The sequence below is a fragment of the Sorex araneus genome, chromosome 1, assembly GCF_027595985.1.
Source record: "Sorex araneus isolate mSorAra2 chromosome 1, mSorAra2.pri, whole genome shotgun sequence".
NCBI classification, from domain to species: Eukaryota; Metazoa; Chordata; class Mammalia; order Eulipotyphla; family Soricidae; genus Sorex; species Sorex araneus.
This window is the reverse complement of record NC_073302.1, coordinates 145,335,255-145,356,779: the sequence shown is the minus strand read 5'-3', so window position 1 is coordinate 145,356,779 and position 21,525 is coordinate 145,335,255. Positions and strand designations below refer to the sequence as shown.

Sequence of the window (21,525 nt, the reverse complement as noted above, 5' to 3'; positions counted from 1 at the left end):
TGCTGTGCTATTGCTCCAGCCCCTATTTTTAAGTTTCATAAAAGTTGAGATATAATTGACATGTTTCACGTGTGCAAGTAATTATCTGTAGATTTCTTGAGTGTGGAAGTTAGAAGCAGTAAACTTCCAACAGTTATACACTTAGATGGAAAGTGAAGAAGTGAAATCACTAAAAAACTTTGGACTTGGGCCAGAGTGAGTGTAGCAGGTAGGGAGCTTGCCTTGCAGGTGGCCAATTCACTTTACTCCCTGGCACATGGTCCCCCTGAGGCCTGCCAGGACTGATTACTGAGCTCCACTGGTTCTGGCCCCAAAACCAAAAAAAAAAAAAAAACCCTAGATGTTGGAATCATTTTATTGCCCTGATTCTAACACTAGAATACTAAGGTGTATACTCAGTATATGCTTTCTGGATGGTAGAGTTAAGAAAACATACTTTTTATTTGAAGATAGAAAAACTGTTTAGCTATGTTAGGAAAAAATGTGGAAATAGCCAATAAACTTGAATATACAATGAAGAACTCAGGTAAACATTTCTTAATTAAAATTTTTAATTTGGGGGGCACAGTAGCAGTGCTCAGGCTCTACTCCCAGCTGGTGCTTGGTGAACCACGTAGTCCCTGGGAACAAACCTACGGCTCCCACCGCTAAGCATGCAGACCAGCCCTTTGAGTTCTCTTGCTAGCCCTATAATTCACTTTCTTATATTTTAAAAGAACGTTTCATTAAGTTATTTTATACTTTTGACCTCCTATTTGTTTACTTACTAAACTGATCACAAGACAAACTTACTGGCATGAAATACAGAAGAAGGGGGAAAATGTAAAAGAAAGGACATGGCATGTACGAACAGATCCTGGCACTTTTGGTGGTTCTAAGAAGATTATCTGGCAGTTATTGTTACTATTTCTTAATCAAGGAATAATGGCTTTTAGTCTCTTGAGAAATTCTATAAAAGTGCTGTTTACCCAAGTTTATTCTTTCAATTTACTGCCTGCTAGAATAAAAACATGGTAAGAAAAATCAAAGACGGTTTTTTAAAATGAACTTTAATGAAAACTTAAAAAATACAAAATAATCTGGAAATTGTTATGTTCAAGTTGTAAAACTGCTGAGTGTAAATAGTATGTTCAATACAAGTATTTTTATTTACACATACAATGAAACATATTTTACTTGACAGTAATATTTATGATGCTGACATCCTCATAGGGCTTATCTGTTTTGGGATTGACTTTGACATTGGAGATCCTCTGGACAACTTCCATTCCTTTAGTTACACGCCCAAATACTGTGTGCTTATTATCAAGCCAAGGCTGTTTTAAGGATAAATAGAAAATATTAGTAAGCCTGGGTTTCTAAAACTATACTCATTTGGTGAATAAATTAAAGACAATTTAAGCTTATGCTTCAGATTTGGAGCCACAACAAACAGTACTGGGAGATACTCCTGGCTCTGTCTTAGGGGGGGATGTAGTCCTGGGGAGCAAACGGTGGTTCAGCACATGTAAGGCAAACACTGTACCAACTGTCCAGCCCTTATACTTCCCTTTTTATATAGCTAAAATAATGTACATCAGAGAGACACTACAAGAAAAGAGAATTACAGGCCAATATCCCCGATGAATACAGAGGTAAAGATCCTCAACAAAGTACTAACAAATATAATCCAACAACTCATCTAGAAGATCATCCACCCCTGACCAAGTAGGATTCATCCCGAGGATGCAAGGATAGTTTAATATTCACAAGTCAATCAACATAATAATAACAGAAGGAAAGATAAAAACCATGTGGTGATATCAATAGATGCAGAAAAGCATTTGACAAGATCCAGCACCCATTTATGATAAAAATAACTCTCAGGGGTGGGAGAGATAGCACAGCAGATAGGGCATTTGCCTTGCACGCGGCTGACTTGGGCTTGATTCCCAGCATCCCATATGGTCCCCTGAGCATTGCCAGGAGTAATTCCTGAGTGCAGAGCCAGGAGTAATCCCTGAGCATCACCGGGTTTGACCCAAAAAGGTAAGAAACAAAAACAGCAAAATGGGTGTTGAAGGAACTTTCCTCAATATAGTCAAAGCCATCTACTATAAGCCACAGCATTATATCAGCGGGGAAAAAAGCAAGAGCCTTTTCTTTGAGATCAGGAACAAGACAAGGTGCCCACTCTCACCACTTCTATTCAATACAGTACTGGAAGTACTTGCCATAGCACTTAGGCAAGAAAAAAAATATTGAGGGCATTCAAGGCCTTCCTATATACAAATAATGGAAAAGAAAAAGACATTAAAAAAAACAATCCTATTCACAATAGTGCCTCAGAAAATCAAGTATTTTGGAATCAGCTTAACTAAAGAGGTGAAGGACCTATACAAAGAAAACTACAGAACATTACTTCAAGAAATAAAAGAGGACACTAGGAAATGGAGAGATATCCCTTGCTCATGGATCAGGAGGATTAACATCATCAAAATGGCACTAGTCCACAAAGCACTGTACAGGTTCAATGCAGTCCCTATAAGGATACCCATACATTTTTCAAAGAAATAGACAAAACACTCCTGAAATTCATATTAAGTAATAAACCACGAACAGCCAGAGCAATTCTTGAGAAAAGAAGATAGGTGGTATCACCTTCCCCAATCTCACACTGTACTACAAAGGAGTAGTAATTAAAACAACATCATATTAGAATAGAAACAGACCCACAGACAATGGAACAGAGCTGAATATTCTGACAAAGCCTCTCAAGTATACAATCACTTAATCTTTGATAAAGGAGCAAGAAATGTGAAGTGGAATAAGAAAAGCCTCTTCAACAAGAGGTGCTTGGAAAACTGAACAGCTACATACGAAAGAATGAACTCAGACTTCTGTTTAATGCCAAGCACAAAAGTCAGATCAGAATGGATTAAAGACCTCAATATCAGACCTGAATCCTTAAGGTACATGGAGGAAAAATGTAGGTAGAATCCTCCAAGATACTGAAGCTAAAGGTGTTTTCAAGGATGAAACACCACTAAGCAAGTGGAAATACATATAAACAAATGTGACTACATTAAGCTAAGGCACTTCTGCATCTCAAAAGAAACAGTGACCAAGACACTATAGAACTTTACAAGAAAAAAACCTACAACCCCTTTAAGAAAATGGGAAGAAATGAACAGAAACTTCCTCAAAATAGAAATTTAAAGTCGAAAAGGCATATGAAAAAAATGCTCTACATCACTACTAATCATCAAGGAGATGCAAATCAAAACAACAATGAGGTGTCATCTTATACTACAGAAACTGACACATATCAGTAAGAACAAAAACAACCAGTGCTGGGGGTGGAGCAATAGCACAGTGGGTAGGGCGTTTGCCTTGCACGCAGCCTACCGGGGTTCAATTCCCAGCATCCCATATGGTCCCCCGAGCACCGCCAGGAGTAATTCCTGAGTGCATGAGCCAGGAATAACCCCTGTGCATCACCGGGTGTGACCCCCCAAAAAACAAAAAAACAAAAAAACAACCAGTGCTTGCGTGGATGTGGGGAGAAAGGGACTCTCATTCATTGTTGTTGGGAATGCCGACTGGTAGAGCCTTTTTGGAAAACAGTATGGACATTCCTCCAAAAACCAGAAATTGAGCTTTCTAAAATATGACCCAGCAATACCACTCCTGGGAATATACCAGAGATGCCAAAAATACAGTAGAAATGACATCTGCACTAATATGGTTATTGCAGCACTGTTCACAATAGCCAGAATCTGGAAAAAACACAAGTGCCTGAGAACATATGATTGGTTAAAGAAACTTTAGCACATCTACACAATGGAATACTATGCAGATGTTAGAAGAGATGAAATTTGCATATAGGTGGATGGACATAATGAATATCATGATAAGTGAAATTAGTCAGAAAGAGAGGGACAGACAAAGTATGACCACTCATTTGTGGAATATAAAGTAGCATAATATGAGACCAACACCTAAGGACAGTAGAGATAAGGGCCAGGAGGATCCACGGCTTGGAAGTCAGCCTCCCATGCTGGGGGAAAAGGCAGTTGGGATGGAGAAGGGACCACAAAGTAAATGATGGTTGGAGGGATCACTTGGATAGGAGATGTGTGCTGAAAGTAAACTAAGGACCAAACATGATGGCCTCTTAGTTTCTGTATTGCAAATCATAACGCCCAAAATTAGAAGGAATATACCTGCCACAGAGACGGGGTGGGTTGGGGTGGTGGTGGTGGAACACTGGGAACAATGGTGGTGGAAAATATGTGCTTGTGGAGAGATGGGTGCTCGATCATTCTTATGACTGAAATATTATCATGAAAGTTTGTAACTTTATCTCACAGTGATCCAATTAAAAAATGATGTATAGTATTTTTAATGTATATATTAACAGTGTCATATAATGGCTAGATATCTAATTCCTTCATAACAAAAGGGACGGTATATTCTTAAGATGTTTCTTTTGTTGCTATTTTTTTTAGTTTTTTGGTTTGGGGCCATACCTAATGGTGCTCAGGGGTTACTCCTGATTCAGCATTCAAGAATCACTCCTGGTTGGTTCAGAGAATCAAATGGGATGCCAGGGATTGAATCCGGGTCAACCACATGCAAGGCAAGCACCTTACCCGCTATACTATTTCTCTGGCTCCATCAGTTATGTTTCTTTAAATGGCTTAGAAAATTATAGCTAAGACTAAAAAAAAAAAAAAAATCTTTGCAGAAATCCTACCTTCACAATTAAGAAGCTGTTTGGAAGTTAAGCCAAGTTATTTCCTCATCTATCTAAAACCTGGGCATAGTGATGCTAGAGATTATGGATATTATATGGTACTGTACCTGATAATAGATACAAATGTAATTTTTATAAATTTTGAAAACAAAAATATTCTGCATTCAAAAAAGCTATTAAGGGGCTGGAGCGATTGCACAGCGGGTAGGGCGTTTGCCTTGCACGCGGCCAACCCGGGTTCAAATCCCAGCATTCCATATGGTCCCCTGAGCACGGCCAGGGGTAATTCTACTGAGTGCAGAGCCAGGACTAACCCCTGTGCATCACCAGGTGTGACCCAAAAAGCAAAAAAAATAATAAAACAAAAAAAACCTATTAAGAGTTGAATTCTGATTTTAGATGTAAAAATATAGGAAAAAATGTTTCAATTGAGAATCCATATTCTCCCTTCTAAAGATGAAGAAACAGACCTGCAATAAAACAATTTGCTCTTGGTAAAGTTGATTTTAAACTTGTGTCCTAAATTACAGAACTTTTTTTTTAACCAAATAAAATCTATAAATATTTAATTCTGTATTTTCCTCTAAACTGTGTTAATTTTTTATATCCTGGAAGGTATAGAATGGCAGAGGGTAATTCAGCTATCTCTTCCACTGAGTTCACTGTTAGATCACAACGTCAAGAACCTCTAGCTTACAAACAATGCAGTGATACTCTACTTACTGTCGGTACTACGGTGATAAAAAACTGGGATCCATTAGTATTTGATCCAGCGTTGGCCATACTTAGTGTATATGGCCTGTCATGTCGTAATGTTGAGTGAAATTCATCTTCGAATTCTCCTCCCCATATGCTTTCTCCTCCCATACCAGTACCAGTTGGATCTCCTGTCTGAATCATGAAACCCTTAATAAAAAAAATAAATGAAAAGCATGTTATATCATACTCTCCTGTACACAGGGATTCTTGTCTGTCAAGAATAAAATCTCAATTTAGTAAAATCTCAACTCCTTTAATTATCAATTTATAATAAAGCTGATTTTATCAAACCATAATGATACATCCATTTTGATGATGTATTTTTCATTGGTTCACCTTTGTGATTGAAACAAAAATCCAGACTTCTTCTCATTTATTTAGTGACGTAGTATCTAATAATTTAAAACTAATCAGTGATAAACATTAAGTTTAGGGTGTATACAGTACAGATCTTAGCATACAGAAATTATATCTTGCACGACTTCCACTATTCTCTCCTCCCTTTCCCTAAAAACTCAGTTTCCTGATGTCATTTCAGAATCCCTTCAGAACCCTGAAAATCCTGACTTTTCTACCTGATTTCTTGATATTGCAATAACCAATAACTACATCACTGCTCAGTCCATCTTATAGAATGCTGCTCAACAAATCCTGGTGCCATTGCTGTGCTTCAGGTGGTTCTTATAGATTTAAGTAGCAGCATTGCTGTTTTATTACTTAAAATGTCCTAGATCTAATCACAAGATTACCTTGGCTCTTGATTTTACCTCACAGGACCCTCTACTCATTATCTTACCCTTTGCTTTAGTTGCTGACAAAATAATGCTGCAGTGTTTCGCTACTATTTCTGTCCTTGATTCTAGATCTGATATTCATGCATCCATCTTCTTTTGGCTTCCAGTTTTCCTATTCCTTTCTAATAAACTGATAAGTGTGAGAGAATAAAATTCCTTAGGTTTAAGTCGTTTGTTATGCAGGAACATATTAATTGCATATAAATTGTGTAACTTACCTTGATTATTCGGTGAAATGTATGTCCATTATAATAACCATTTCTGCTATGAACACAGAAGTTTTCCACTGTCTTGGGGCACCTGGCAGAACATACAATAAAATATGGGACCTACTCAGAATAGCCTAAGTAATTTTCGATTCTACTTCTTACTAGTGTCTTCAGTGTGCTAAGGAATTCTTCAAATGACCAACCTATTTTTATGACCTAGTCTCATAATAAGCAAAAATGATGGTGCACTTAAATAAGGGCATGTTCCTAATTAACTGTTTGACAATGACACATACCACCGGTAGCTCACACGTGCATATGGTTGAACACAATGATTTAAATACATCTTTGAGCTTGACAGTATTTTGACTTCAGGGTCACTTAACAAATTAAAAAATAGAACCATAGCACCTTAAAATTATAGTTTATAGTACTAGTGGGCTAAATTTCTGAAAATGCAATCAGAAATGGCAAGGCTTGGGGGTGCAGGGCACAGTGGTATCAGGGATAGTACTGGTGTTGGTCATGTGCAAAGCCAGTGCTTTGCCTGCTGTACTATTGCTCCAGCACTATTTTTAAGATATTATAAAAGATGTTACTTTTGCAGCTGACACAATCTCCAGCACTGGGGTCTCCCAAAGGACCCTCGGCTCCCCAAGGTAGCGCCTGAGTACCATCAGGTGTGGCCTCAAATTAAAAAACCTATAGTTGGGATATACAATTAGTGGTAAAAACATCAATTACTAAACATCTATAACCTCTTTATAAAGAGTTTTTATTTCTAGCATTTTCATAACCAATATGTAGTTCTCATAATAATGTGAAGTATGTGCAAATATGTATATAGTTTCCCATTATATGCTATTACTAAGTACATGTGGGGTAAAGCACATACTTTGCATGTATGAGGGCTTGGGTTTAAACCCTGGGCCTGATGGTCTGTTTTGCAACCCCTCTCCAAAAAAGGCGGGTGTTGGGGTGAGAAACCAAACCAGTTTTCATAAACAAAAACATTTCAATTCCTTAAGTGGTATTTAACAAAATTTTAAGCCGCACATTTTCTCCAAATGCACACATTTACATTTAGTATTTGTTTTAGACAGCAAAACCAGCACATACTCAACAGGGAAGAGCTTGATGTGAATGTCTCCCATGCTTGTATGAATAATGGCACTGTCAGAAACTCGCTTAGGTCCTTCAGCTTGAGTTGCTGCCATGACTTCTTCTTTAGAAGGTTTCTCATTAAAAACATCTCGGTCAGAATCTGCACTTTTTGTATCTTCTGGTTCTCTTTTGGTAAACTTAAGGATGGAAATAACAAGTGGATTAATGAAATATTTCTGCTCTTTAAAATTTAGAAATTTCACTTCTAACAAGATATCTGAAGACTGTAAGAATCAACTTTTTTCATGTTTTATTCATGAATTTATTCATGAATTTATTCAATTCTTCAGTAGCCACGTCCTTTTGTAGGTTGTGTATGGCAATTAAATTGCTTTTATATTTAAGATGCAAACTGTTCTGTATATAATGAAGGTTTATGACTTAAAGTAAAAAAGTTGCTTCTCCTTTGGGTGGAAATCTTACTTAGAGTGCACACTTAACAAGCATCTTTTTTTTTTTTTGAGGTACTGTTCCTATTAACCTGCTTATAGCACAATAAACCCTGTCACCTTTTGCTTTTAACTGGATTGCCTGTGTTTGAATTCCAGCTCTACCATTTACTGGCTATGTGACTTTGAGGAAGTACATTAATTTCCCCCTTTTCTCATTTTATAAAAAGGGATGATAGTACCTCAAAATGGTACTATTTATCCATTGATTAAATGAAAAGATATAAAGTACTTAGAGAACAGGACTAATTAGAGAACCTATAAGGTACTATAAATTTGTGAGAAACTTATTACTGGGCCAGAGAGGTAACAGAGGGGGCTGGGAATTTGCCTTGCTATAATTTGGATTTCTTGGGTGGGGAAGATAGCTCAATAGGCTGAGCATGTATGCTATGCATGCTGTGAGACCCAGGGTGGATACCTGGCACTACATGGTCCCCGAGCACTGCTGAGGGCAACCCATGAGCACCACTGGTGAAGGCCTGAAAATAAAACTATAAAACATTGTGAGCTTAATTAACAGTGAAGATATTACCCTTTCTAAGTTTCACTTCATTTTGAGGAGACAATAATGTCTAAAGTCCGCATCCTGTTCCCCAAACCCACAAATTATTCTAAAAAATGTGACACATACCAAGCAGGCACACCTAATTCAGAATTGTTCTATAGAAAGTTTCTGAGCTGAGACCAGAAGTGTGAGTAGGAATTGGGAGGGAGGGAAGTGTGCAGCTGGTGGGAGGAACAACCTGTGCAAAGGCCTAGAAATAAGAAACACCCCAGTATTACCAAGTGAATGAAGTTCGTTCAGTATGGTCAAACCAAATAAACTATAAATGTAGCAAATAAAAATAAAGGCGGGGGCTAGAGCAATAGTACAGTGGGGAGGGCTTTTGCCTTGCACGTGGCCAACCCAGGTTTGATCCCTGGCATCCCATATGGTCCCCTAAGCACCACCAGGAGTAGTTCCTGAGTACAGCCTGGAGTAACCCATGAGCATCACTGGTATGACCCAAGGAGCAAAAGATAAATAAATGAATAAAAATAAATGAGTATGAGAGCCCAATTAAGTAGGTACTTGAGGAGTCTGAGAATGTTAGGTAGAAAAAAGAATGTCTTTCGAATTTCAAAAATGACCTGATAGATGGGCTGGGGAGATAGTTCAGTAGGTATGACACTTTGTTTTGCAACACTGTTGGCTGGGTTTAATGTCCAGTACCACATATAGTCTCCAGAGCAACGGTGGAAGTGATGCCTGAATGTAGAGCTAGGAGTAAGCCCTGGGCATTGCTGGCTGTGGGGTGTGGACCAAAGAAAGAAATAAAAAGGATCTGATGTCAGTATGAAAGGCAGATTCCAAAGAAAGGTTTCCATTTTAGATTTTTTTTCTGCTTGGCTGAACAAATAGGATGGAACTACTATTAGTTTAGTAGAATGATTTTGACCCCAATATTAAAGTACTTTAAAAAAACCCAAGAAAAAATTTCCTCAGGAATATACAATTTCAAGCTAACACTATTATAATGGATTCAAAAGCAAAAACATTTAGAGAAGAAAATTATACAAGTTTAGGTGAGATTTAAATTATGATCAAAAAATAAAAGCTGAAAATAAAACATAGGAAAAGCTGTGGCAGGAGGTATAGTACAGTGGGTAAGGCACTTGCCTTGCAAATGGCTGACCTGGGTTCAATACCCAGCACTCCTGAGCACTGCCAGGGGTGATCTCCGAGCTGCCAGGAGTGATCCCTCAGCGCAGAGCCAGGAAAAACTCAGCGCCGGGTGTGGCCCCAAAACCAAAAAAGTAGGAAAATTAAAAGATCCTACAGGAAAGTTATTTTGGATGCAACTGTGACCATAACCATTTATTTTCTATCATCTTAGATGACATGAACAGTTGTGCAGAAACCAGGTTGAAAAAAATTTCCAAAGAGGATGGAAACAGTACATATTTAAAATCATGTCCTACTTAAAATTCTACAGTATTAATGTTGTTAGATGGTATTCTGGTTGCTTAAAAAGTATGCTATTACTGCCAACATTTTCTTCAGCTGAAGGCACAAGCTAAGAAAATGAAACGTCTAACCAAACTGAAACTATAAGTCTACTTTTCCAGTACTTCCACATACCATATAAAATCTATTCTTTTTGAACGATGTACAGACTATTGTTGGATCAGGTTGAATGTTCTGAAGAACGGGATTTTCAGAAGCTTTCATTTCAATAGTAGTTGCAGCACGATGTTTTTTGGCTATACCCTGGAACAAAGCCAACTGCATCACTCTAATATTTTCTTGCTTGCCTAAGATCCGCACACACCTAAAAGGTACAATGTTTTATACAATAAAATTAGCAGAATTAAATCATACCATCACTGCAGAATCCTTCTTCCTTTACCTTTGTTCAGAATTACTAATGAAAGATTTTCAGTGTGTTTCTCTATCCCCTCCGCCCGTAGTGTAAATTATAACTGGTAAGCAGCTATAATTTTCAGGTTAAAAAATGCAATCACTCATACAATTTATCTATCCCTATTAATTCGATCTTTCTGCAATCCTTTAGCTTTTATTATTCCAAGAACTACAATATAAATTTGTCTCTATGTGGGAATTCTGAATAGCACAAGATTTTTCTTCCTAAAATATACTTGAGTTTTTTTTCATTTACATTCAGTGATAGTATCTGATTGTAGCTATTTTGTTCTAAGACCAAAAGTACTGTTTGCACAAAAGGCTTATTGTGGTTTCATGCATTTTAACTTCTGATTTTATGTCTAGCAGGATGTAATGCTGAATTCTGTGGTTAAAATATTTGGCAACATTTAACTTGAACCAGTCTAATTTAAATCAATAAGCAAAAGACAGACTGAAACTCGTTAAAAAAAAAAAACTTGAAACTATGCATATCTTCTTTCTATTTCTTTTACAAACATGAGTGGAAACTTTTTACATAAGACTATAAACAACCAAAAGACCACAGAAAAATCCAGTCAAAACATTTGGTTAAGTTTAGACATTTGGGACCATTCCACTTGTCTTGGAACAAACAAAACTCTCATTGTTTCTCAAAAGGAGGAAATAGTCCCCCCATAAAAGCGTTTTTAAAAAAGCATACATCATATTAAAGCTTACCGGTTTGTTTCTACATTTATAACCTTAATGCCCAGCATTGTTCCATATAACACGAAGTGTCCAGTTTCATCAAAAACTATATTAATTAATCTTACTGCATCCACCTTCTCTAATTCACGTTCTACAGCCATTCTTCGGCCAAATTCCATGTCTGGTAGCTGTTGCCTCATCTGCTGCAGTTCAGTAAACATCTAGAAACAAACCATTTATTAACAAAAAATTCTATAATAAAGGGAATGAGGAATTACACAGAAGCAGTATACATTAAGAGCCACTAAGGTCAGTCCTTACTTAGATAAAGATTCTAAATATTGTAAGGAGGAAATGAAAAGTGCAGTAATAAAAATTAGCATGTTACAGTAGTTCTAATTTAAAAAAATTACAGTAAAACTACTGCTTTCTTTATAGATCTGCTGTCTTTAATAAACCACAAAATACTACTTTCAATAAAAATGTAACGCAAACCACACATGCAATTTCAAATTTTCTTAAAGCTACATTAAACAAATGCACTGAATCATTTACTCAACTCAAATTATCCAAAATATCACTTAAAACATTAAGTATATAAATATCTTATTTATATAATTTTGAAATATATATATATTTTTCTTCTATTAAGTCTTTGAAATCCTGAGGATATTTTCTACTTTCAATCGATCTCAGTTTGGGCTTGCAACATATCAAGTGCTCAGTGGATACCCATGACTGGCGGTGCTTCACTGGACATGTAGTTCTATGAGATTCTTGTGCAAGGAAACTTGGCCAGACACAAAGAAGCACTTGAATTAATGAACTCGTATTATTCACTACTTACTCATAACTTACATGACACTTCAGAAATTCAAGTTACTTTTGACAATGGGCACAACTACTGTTAGACTCTGATTAGGTAAATGTGATTTGACAGATGAATGATTTTATGAGTTCCCTTTAAATTTGGAAGTTTGGTTACATATTTGTCTTGACATTTAATGCAATTTTCAAAATAGGGTCATATCTCAATTATTATGTAATGTTACATTACACATTTCCCTGACCATCATTTTTTGGGACGGGGTGGGGGGGAGGTGGGGGGGGGAGAATGGAAGGAATACCCAGGGTTCTCCACAGTTATTTCTGAGCAAGGAATCAAACAAGGGTTGGCTGCATACAAAGCAAGAATATTATGCCTTGTACTCTCTCTCCAACACCCCTAGCCTCTCGTAATGTTCTTTATATTCAGTTTTCCAGAGATTTAGGGTGTCAATTAGCAGGATTCACAAGCACATCTCCATTGCAGATCTCCATTACAGATTAAAATAAGTCAGGCTTATGCCTCATCTCCTTTTTTTCATATTTCTATTAATTTAAAATCTGCAGTTTTTCTAGATATGAATACTCCAAAGATCAATAAGGTACGAATTAAGAAACAAGCATGAGAAAAAAGTTTGAGAACAAAAAAACCTAACCATAAGCATTTCTTATCTCCAGTTTCTGAAACTGATGTATTGCTTATTCATGTGCAGAAATCACCAACGAAACTAGAATACATTTTTGTAGTGATACTTTTGCTCAAGGAAAGATTCGATTTCAAGACTTAACATCTGTAAATAGCCATCTGCCCCTCTATAAATATTTCATTAATATTAATGCTATCTGATATGCACATATCATAACCTTTTTAGCATAGTCTAGCCTTAAGAGCAGGGCCCCTGTGATACACACTGTACAATAATGATCCTTATGACACTAAAACAACTTTATAGTATCTGGACCAGATAAATAGGACAGGGGTTCAAGTGTTTTGCTAGAATCCAGTTAGATCCTCAGAACCACATATGATTTTCTGAACATATCAAATGATCCCTGAGCACAGAGTCAGGAGTAAATCTTGAGCACCACTGGGTGTGGCCCAAGAACAAAAACAACTTTAAAGTATCTAATAAAATTTCTTATCTGTTAAACTAGGACTCTTAACTGGTTTTCCAGTTAAAAACCTGTGCCACAGACTTATGCTTTAACATAAGGAAATGCAGTCAAACTGACAAATAGTGAATAAAGTGAAATATACAATTTGGAGGATCTTAAAAGTATTGTGCAAATAACACACTAAGCTGAAACTAAAAGGAAAAAGATAACTCAAAATAGATATCATAAGCCCAGGGAAGAGAGTTTCTGAACAGCACTAAAGCAAGACAGAAGACAGCAGGGTATTACCTTGAACATGATAAGAAATAACAATCAATCTAGATATTTAAGTTCAGGAAAGATATACTTTAACAAATAGAACAAAATAAATTTTAAAAAGTTATTAAATTTAAATTGCACTTACACTTAGTGATTCATCAAAGACTCTCATGAGTTTTCCAGTTAAAAACCTGAAAATTCTAACTTTTCTATCAGAACCAATAGTAGCTAATTTTTTCCCATCAGGTGAAAAACAGATGCTGGTTGGATATGCTTTACATTTGGCAAATTCATATAAATCTGTGTCAGTTTTATATTCCCAATTCACATTTCTTGGGAATTTATATTCATGAGGAGGCCCAGTCCAATACTCAATCATTCCAGATTTGTCAGAGGATACTATTGATTTGTAAACTGGATTTAGTCGTATCTGAGTAAGAGGTGATGTGTGGAGTTTGTCAAAAATATGAAGTGGCTGATTATCTCCTCGACCATCATAAATGAAAATTTTTCCTGTACTCTTCTCAGAAGCGGCAACTGATGAGATGGCATCCCCTGGGCAATAAATCCACTCACACTGTCCAGGAAAATAGCTAAAATAGTGAAGAATTGAGGGAGAAAAAAGTCAATATAAATAAGCATTACTACCCATCCGCACAATCAAAAATTGTCTTGGTTAGTAATTCTGCTAATCATGGTTTCCTTTCTCAAAAGCAGCAGAAAACAAACTTGAATGGGGAGAAACAACTAAGAATGGTCACTAATTTTTCTCTCTCTGATTTGATTAATGCAATGATAATTTGAGGATCTATAAAACCACAGGGAAAAAAATTCTAGATAGCAGATCATTTATTTCTCTTGGGTAAAGAAGATTAGTCAGACTTAAACCTTAAAATTTTGGGGGGGGGTACTGTTTTTTGAATCTTTGTCTCTATGCCTAAACATTTTTTTAAACTCCTTTTTTAGAACTATCAAAGCTAGAAAAATACTCCAACACACTTTAGGGTGGCAAATACTCAATATTATGAATAGACTTGATTTTTTAAAAAATAGCTAAAGACTAAGGAAACAAAGTGCAGAAACAAGTGCACAAGTGATCAATAGATCTTTCTACAGCAAAGAAAACAAGAAAACTGACTTTGTAAGCAGGAACTTGGGGTTGATCCCTGGAACTGCTGGGAGTTGACCTCCAAGGCTCCGAGCTAGGAGGAGCCCATGAACACCACTTAGTGTAGCAAATAAATGAATAAATGAAACCCTGCTATATAGTGAATTACACAACACAGTCATTTTGTACACTGAAGTCCTAACCCCTGATGGGATGGTACCCAGAGACAGGATTTTTAGGAGGTCATTAGGTTAAAAAATTATATGTATGCTTTAAAAAAAGACTCACCCAAGTTTCAGCATATTGATCATGTCAAAGTTCACTACATCAAACACCTTCATTGCTTTATCGTCACCCACAGAACAGAACAATGCTCCCTCAGAGCTGACTGCAATACTCTCAATAACTCCTATTGAAATCAATCAAATTAAAACATTCTAGTTAATACCAATGAAATAAATGTGCGTCATTCAAAGAAAAAAAAATCTTAAATTTCAACTAGTACAGCTTTTTAAGAGAGCCATAAAAAAACTAAAAATGAAAAGGGAAATTCTTACCCAGATGACTACGAAAATGTTTAACAAATTCAATTCCCTCTTCTATTTTTTTCCAGAACTTAACATGTCCATCATGACTGGCAGTAATAATGAAATCTGTTCTGCATACAAAATAAATCATAAAAATTAATTTTTGAAACAGATTAATGAATTAGTATCCTGAAAGCAATAATTTACTGAGCATCTTTCTTTCATATGATTTTTAAAAAATAGAGGCATGACATTTTATTAGGGAAGACAAAATATTACAAAATTTGAAGCTGGAGGTAACAGTTAACTGAATTGAACTCTTAGAGCTTAACATTATGGGGGGGAGGAGCGGGAACAACAAAAACGCAAACTTACCAGGAATTACTAGACTTTAGAGTTCTTTTATTTAAAAAATTACAGTCTCTGTTTTTGAGGAAAATATATTTCTGTTATCTGGAAGTTGCTAAATAATTTTCCCCAGGAACCAAAGATACAGTACAGAAAGTTAAGGCACTTGCCTTAAAGTTGACCAACTGGTAGGATCCCCAACACTGCTGAAAGTGACTTCACCCTCATTGCCATCACACTCCCGAGCAGAGAACCAGGAACAGCCCCTGAGCATTGCTAGGTATGATCTCCTCTGTAAATGAATATGCCCGAAATCTACAGGTGGTGGGCAGCATTTAATAGCTGATCTGTCTAACCTCAAAACCTGCATTTCCAAGGCTGGAGAGATAGTAGAGCAGGTAAGGAGGTAATTTACTTTGCATGAGGCTGACCTGGGTTCAAGCCACCCTGAGCAACATCAGGAGTAATTCCTGAGCATAGAGCCAGGAGTATTTCCTGAGCAATGCCAGGTGTGACACAAAAAAACTAAAGTAACAACAACAATAAAATCCACCTGTATTTCCATTACACTCTGCCGTTTTGAGTTAAAAAACAAAAATTAAACATCTGAGGGGAACATTAACAGTGGTAGCTACTTTATATACTGACAATTCTGATTACAAAAAGCACTAACATTTGTCAAGAATTTTTATATAAATGAAATTGAACTGCATTTTATTAAGATGTCTGTAATGCTTCCAAGACAGAAAAATAACCTGGTCCAAGATAATTCATCATATTTTGCTGTCAGCATTACCAATATCATCCAAGCCTCCATTGTATCTTATTCAGGTTACTGTACTAGCTTCTAAACTGCTTTCTCCACATTTGTCTTATATTTTACTTGGGCAACAATCCATTCATCTCCCCATAGCCAAAATGGTTTTCAAAACAAACAACAACAGATTTTACTCTCATAATCACATGTTCAAGCTCCATATAAAAAGTAGAAAATTCTGGGTAGAGAATGTGGTTCAAGTGGTATAGCACCTGCCTTGCATGTGTGAGTCCCTATGTCCAATCCCTTACACTGCACGAAAATAAAAAAAGAAAGAAGAAAAGAAAAAATTCTTTGGGATTTATTTAGTCCTTGCTTTTTCCTCCCACCAGTCTGATCTTCATTTATTTTTAAAACACCTGTTTTCTTGCCTCTAAATGGCATATTTTATAGTATCTTTAAGTAACTGGAAAAAACATGAACTCAATAAACAAAAAGGGTTTTTTTGGTTTTTTTTGCTTTTTGGGTCACACCCAGCAATGCTCAGGGGTTACTCCTGACCATATGGGAAAAAAAGTTTTACTACAACTCATTTTATTCTTCTCTTCCAATTCACCCATGTATCTAGTTAGAAGGTCCTGTGACATTTCTGAGATGTTTTAATTCTCATCATTTGTCCATTAGCACCAAACAGGGCAGCTACCAATTACTCACCACCTGTTTCTCTTTGGGTTTTGGGGACACAATCCAGAATTGGGTGCATGAAAGGCTGGCACCTTAACTCCTGTACTATCGCTCTGGCCTCTAAATCCATCTTAATCAAAGCGCTTTTCTTTTAAGCTTACATACCCATTTCAATTTCTTTTGGCTTTCATTTCCAAAAAGACATACAGATTTTAGAGTTCTGTTTTTAAGAATGCAACTACAGGTTTCTGTCTTAAAGAACGCATTACTATTATAGAATCAACACTTAAATATATATCCATTAAATACTAGAGTTACTTCTATAAATCCCACCTCTATATTATTTTTTAAAAAATAATTAAATGAGAAAGAAATAATGTGGACTTACTTGGTGCATACCACATGGGTAATAACATCTCTATGCATGTAACTGCGCTCATACATGGATGCGCTGGGGAGATTGTCAAGATAGACTCTTTCAAACTCTAAAACTGGAAAAAACAATTATTTTCAACAACAAATTAAATACCGTCAAAAATCTGGGGGGTGGTATTTGGGGCAACACCTGGCAGTGCTCAGGAGCTACTCCTGGCTCTGTGCTGAAGGGATTAAATAGGGATTGAACTGGGGCCTGCCACATGCAAAGTCTTTTCTTTCATTTCTTTCTTTTTTAAGAAAAATTTATTTTTTATCTTTTACTTTTTTAGGTCACAGTTGGAGATTCGTGGCATTACTCCTTGCTCTGCACTCAGGAATTACTTATAGCATTGCTCAGGGGACCATATGGGATGTCGGGAATAGAACCCGGATCTGCCGTGTGCAAGACAAATGCCCTCCCCACTGTACTATCACTCCAGCCCTTTTATTTTTTTTTAAAGGCAAGTGTCCTAACCCTGCTCCTATTTCTCTGGCACCATTTTTTTTATATCAATATTGGCTTTTAATTATTTCATTGTACTGAATGACGCCATTACTTAAGTCAGTCCTAAGTTTTCAGAAGTTATATAAATGCTTACTTGTCCCTAGAACGTAAGAAGTTGCTTAATAAGAAGATTCCATGAAAGAAAGAAAACACCTGGGTCAGAAAGATAGTAAAGGGGATAAGTCGCTGGCCTTAAAAAAAATAAAAAGGGAAGGGGTAATATATATATATATATATATATACATATATATATATATATATATGATCCCTTGCACCAACCAAGAGTGATCCTAGAGTGCAGAGTCTGGAGTAAGCCCGAGTATAGCCTGGTGTGGTAGCACTGTAGCACTGTCATCCCCAGTGTTTATCAATTTGCTCGAGTGAGCACCAGTAACGTCTCCATTGTGAGACTTGTTACTGTTTTTGGCATATTGTATATGCCACGGATAGCTGGCCAGGCTCTGCCATGGGCGCGGGATATTCTCAGCTCTGAGAGGGATGGAGGAACTGAACCCGGGTCGGCCTCGTGCAAGGCAAATGCCCAACCCGCTGTGCTACTAAAACCCAAAACACCTGAGGGCCTGTGCATGTGACTCAGTAGTAGACTGCAAACACTTGCCTTCAGTGAATGAAGTTCTGAGTTTGACCCGGGCACAACTGTGACCCTTGGCACCACAGCAAAGTCAGACCTATGACAACACACATATGCATACATATGTAAATCTGGTCTGGAGGGGGGAAGCACCTGCAAATTTCACAAAAATACTGCAAACATCTTGTTAACCATGTAGACCAGTTATTAGTGATAAATAGTAAGAATGTGGACACTACAGTATAGCTATTTAAGGCATTAATCCTCTGAAATCATCAATTCTGGATCTGAAACTAGCAAACAAGATAAAATGCTTAGTTTTTAATTTTTAGGCTCTGTAGGTCACATCTGGTGATGCTCAGGTGTTTCTCCTGTTTCTGCACTCAGGAATTACCCCTGGCAGTGCTCAGGAGACCATAAGGGATACTGGGGATTGAACCTGGGTCGGTAGTATGCAAGGCAAACACCCTACCCATTGTACCATCATTCTGGCCCCAATGCTTAGATATTTTAGAGAAAATCTCTATCTGTAGGAGAAAGTCTTACAGATTCTCCAATTTAGTGTTGCCAATTTTTTTTTCTTCCCCAAGAAGTCATCAATAGGCAATGCTCAGGGACTCCTGGGCCAAACTGCCACTGTTGGTAGGGGGAGATGCGGTTCCAGGGAGAGAATCCCAAGACCTTGCACTTGCAAGGTTTGAATTCTTTGAGCATTTTAATAATGACTGTATGGAAATTTTTAAAAAATGTGTCCAAAGAACTATTTGTGTCTTCCTTTTAAAAACATGCACAGTGACATCCAGCTCTATGGGTGATCTTTCCCACAGAGCTTCTTGTAGTGAGGTATAATCATGTGCCATTGAGAGAAAAGTGGAATTGTTCTGTGGCAGTCAAGTTTCCTTTAAAAGGTGCAACCATCTCCCCTCCTTCAATTCAACAGTTTGAAAATGTAATATGAAAACTGTAATTCTGTAACTATTCAGGACAATGAAGAACCACACTGTAGTGATGTAAAGTAGAAAACAGGAAGAATGTGAATCCTACTGATGCTTATAATGGTAAACTATGTGGGGATTTTGTTTATATAACAGATGATTATGTATAACTATCTTTTTAAAATTATTGTCACTTGTGCTTTTGTCTAATATGGTAAATTCTATCTTATCTGATACATCTCTTTTCACCAATTTTTGCTCTTATAGCTTTCTCTTAGCAATGTTGAGAAACAATAGACAATCACATAAATATAGTTACAAAGTGTAGCAAATTATATGTAAACATTTAAAGAAAGTGGGGTGGGGAGGGTCCTGGCCTATGGCTCAAAAGATTGAAGCAAGCCCTCAGTTCATCCTGGATCCTGGAATAATAGGGTCCCTGGACACTGGAGAAATCTTCCCTTGTCCTTGTGAACACTTCACTAGGAGCAGCTCCCGAGAACTGCCTGGGGTACTTCCCTCACCCATATATTCCTCCAGAAGGAAGATCCGGTAGTGAAAAAATGCATTTAAGGAGTGTCAAAGTACAACTTTTTTTTTTTTTTTTTTTGCTTCTTCATTATTCAGGTACATAAAATTAGGGCATCTGGTGAAATTGTTGGGTTAAGTTACCTCGAGTGTGAGCAATGTTCTTTAGAAAGCAGCTTGAAGGAATAGTCACAGACTTCCAAAAGGAAGTGATGGCTGAGTGCTAATGGCTGAACAAAAATTAGCCAAGTGAAAAGGATGAGGGAAATGTACCTGGGCCATGATTCGCGGGGAAGGTACCCAGAGTAGAAAGAGAGCATGACCTTTTCTCAAATGGAAAGGGCTGGTACAGCAGAATGAAGGAGGTCCAGTACAGAGCTATATAAACCGACCGCGAGATAGTTCAAAGGGCTGAGTTCACGAGGCCAGGGCACCAATGGTACCCAGCACCATAGTGATCCCCTAGTCCTCCAAAGCCAGCAGCCTCTCAGTACCGCCAGGTCTGTCCCACATTGCCCCAACCTCAAACTCCCCGCTTTAAGAAAACAAATGAACAAAAAAAATCCCAAACAGCTCGAGAGCTAACAGAGCTGTCTGCTAGGGAAGCAAGAAGACACCAAATTCAAAAAGGGGTCTGACTACCAATTTCAGGGAGTTTGAACTTTCGAAAATAATAATCTCTTAAGTTTTAAGCAGAGATATTTAAATCTAGGAAGATTCAAGCTCTAGATATCGCATCTTAGCGCTCTTAGACACTGAGGAAAAAAAGGCTTCACAGAAAAATTTGAAACACACAAATATTTAATCTATACTCCCCCCCCTTTAATTTGATACATTTTTGTCACCATTCCAGTTCAGTGGCAAAAAGCTTCAAGTCAAGTTGATTTTGTTAGGACAGACTGAGAACCCCTGAGTACAGGTTCTAACTGGACCTGTCCGCGATGCCTGCAGCTGTCCCCAGGTCAGAAACCTCAACTTGCGGAGTCAGATTTTGAAATCGTCATTCCCCCTCTCGAGCTGAACTTCACACAGATCCCCACCCCCGCTCCTCCCGCGCAATCACCCCGCCCTTGCACCGCGAGACCCAGCGCTCTCCCCACACCTACTACACGGAGTTAGACCCTCCACACTCCTATGAATCCTGCAGAGGTAAAATCAGAGGCGCCAGGCACAGAGTATGGGCGTCAATGAGCTGCTGTATCCTGTACAACAAATCCGGTATGTGCGAGAACACGCGGTACTAAGCCCGAAGCACTATTCTGGGAGGGTGTGCAAGTACAGTGTGGCCAGGGGAAAGAAGACGTCCCTCTGAGCGCACAGAAATCTCTCACACACACACAACCCGCTTTGGGCTCTGGCTCCCAGGCCGCCAGACGACGCGGCATCGCACCGCGCCCGGCGCCTCGCCGTGCCGCTCGCTACCTTTCCTCTTCTTGGCCAAGGTTGCCTCTACAGGTAAAGGCCCAACCCAGCGCTCCTCATTCTCCGCATCGTCCTCGTGGCCCATCGCCACCGCCGCCGTCAGATCTTTCTCGTTCAGTTCCGTGCTTTCGGGTTCCTCCGGGTCCCGCCGCCTTCTCCTCCTCTGCTGGGAATCGTTCCCCGCTTCTGCCGCCATGTTGCCGCACACGTCAGAACAGGCGCGACAGCCCCGGCTCGGCGGCCAATCGCCAAGCGGCGTCGCCCCCAGCACGTCAGCGCCCCGGAGGGGCTTC

General features: G+C 38.0%; 1 protein-coding gene across 3 annotated transcripts; it reads right to left on the bottom strand.

Annotated features, from left to right (window-relative positions):
- Positions 1–1,028: 1,028 nt before the first annotated feature.
- On the bottom strand, positions 1,029–21,429 carry PPWD1 (peptidylprolyl isomerase domain and WD repeat containing 1). 3 transcript variants are annotated; one of them, XM_055123380.1, is made up of 12 exons: positions 21,233–21,370; positions 18,375–18,444; positions 17,222–17,324; positions 15,075–15,175; positions 14,806–14,926; positions 13,555–14,002; positions 11,241–11,431; positions 10,239–10,428; positions 7,620–7,801; positions 6,510–6,591; positions 5,462–5,644; positions 1,029–1,316 (listed from the first exon to the last, which is right to left on the bottom strand). In XM_055123380.1, exons 3-12 carry the CDS (start codon positions 17,275–17,277, stop codon positions 1,173–1,175), a joined length of 1,698 nt encoding a protein of 565 aa, XP_054979355.1. In that variant the 5' UTR covers positions 17,278–17,324; positions 18,375–18,444; positions 21,233–21,370; the 3' UTR covers positions 1,029–1,172. The 3 variants fall into 3 exon arrangements, with proteins under 3 accessions (XP_054979355.1, XP_004608536.2, XP_012788181.1); XM_004608479.2 differs by lacking the exon at positions 18,375–18,444 and having other exon boundaries at positions 21,233–21,429; XM_012932727.2 differs by lacking the exons at positions 18,375–18,444; positions 21,233–21,370 and having other exon boundaries at positions 14,806–14,828; positions 15,150–15,175; positions 17,222–17,273.
- Positions 21,430–21,525: the final 96 nt, after the last annotated feature.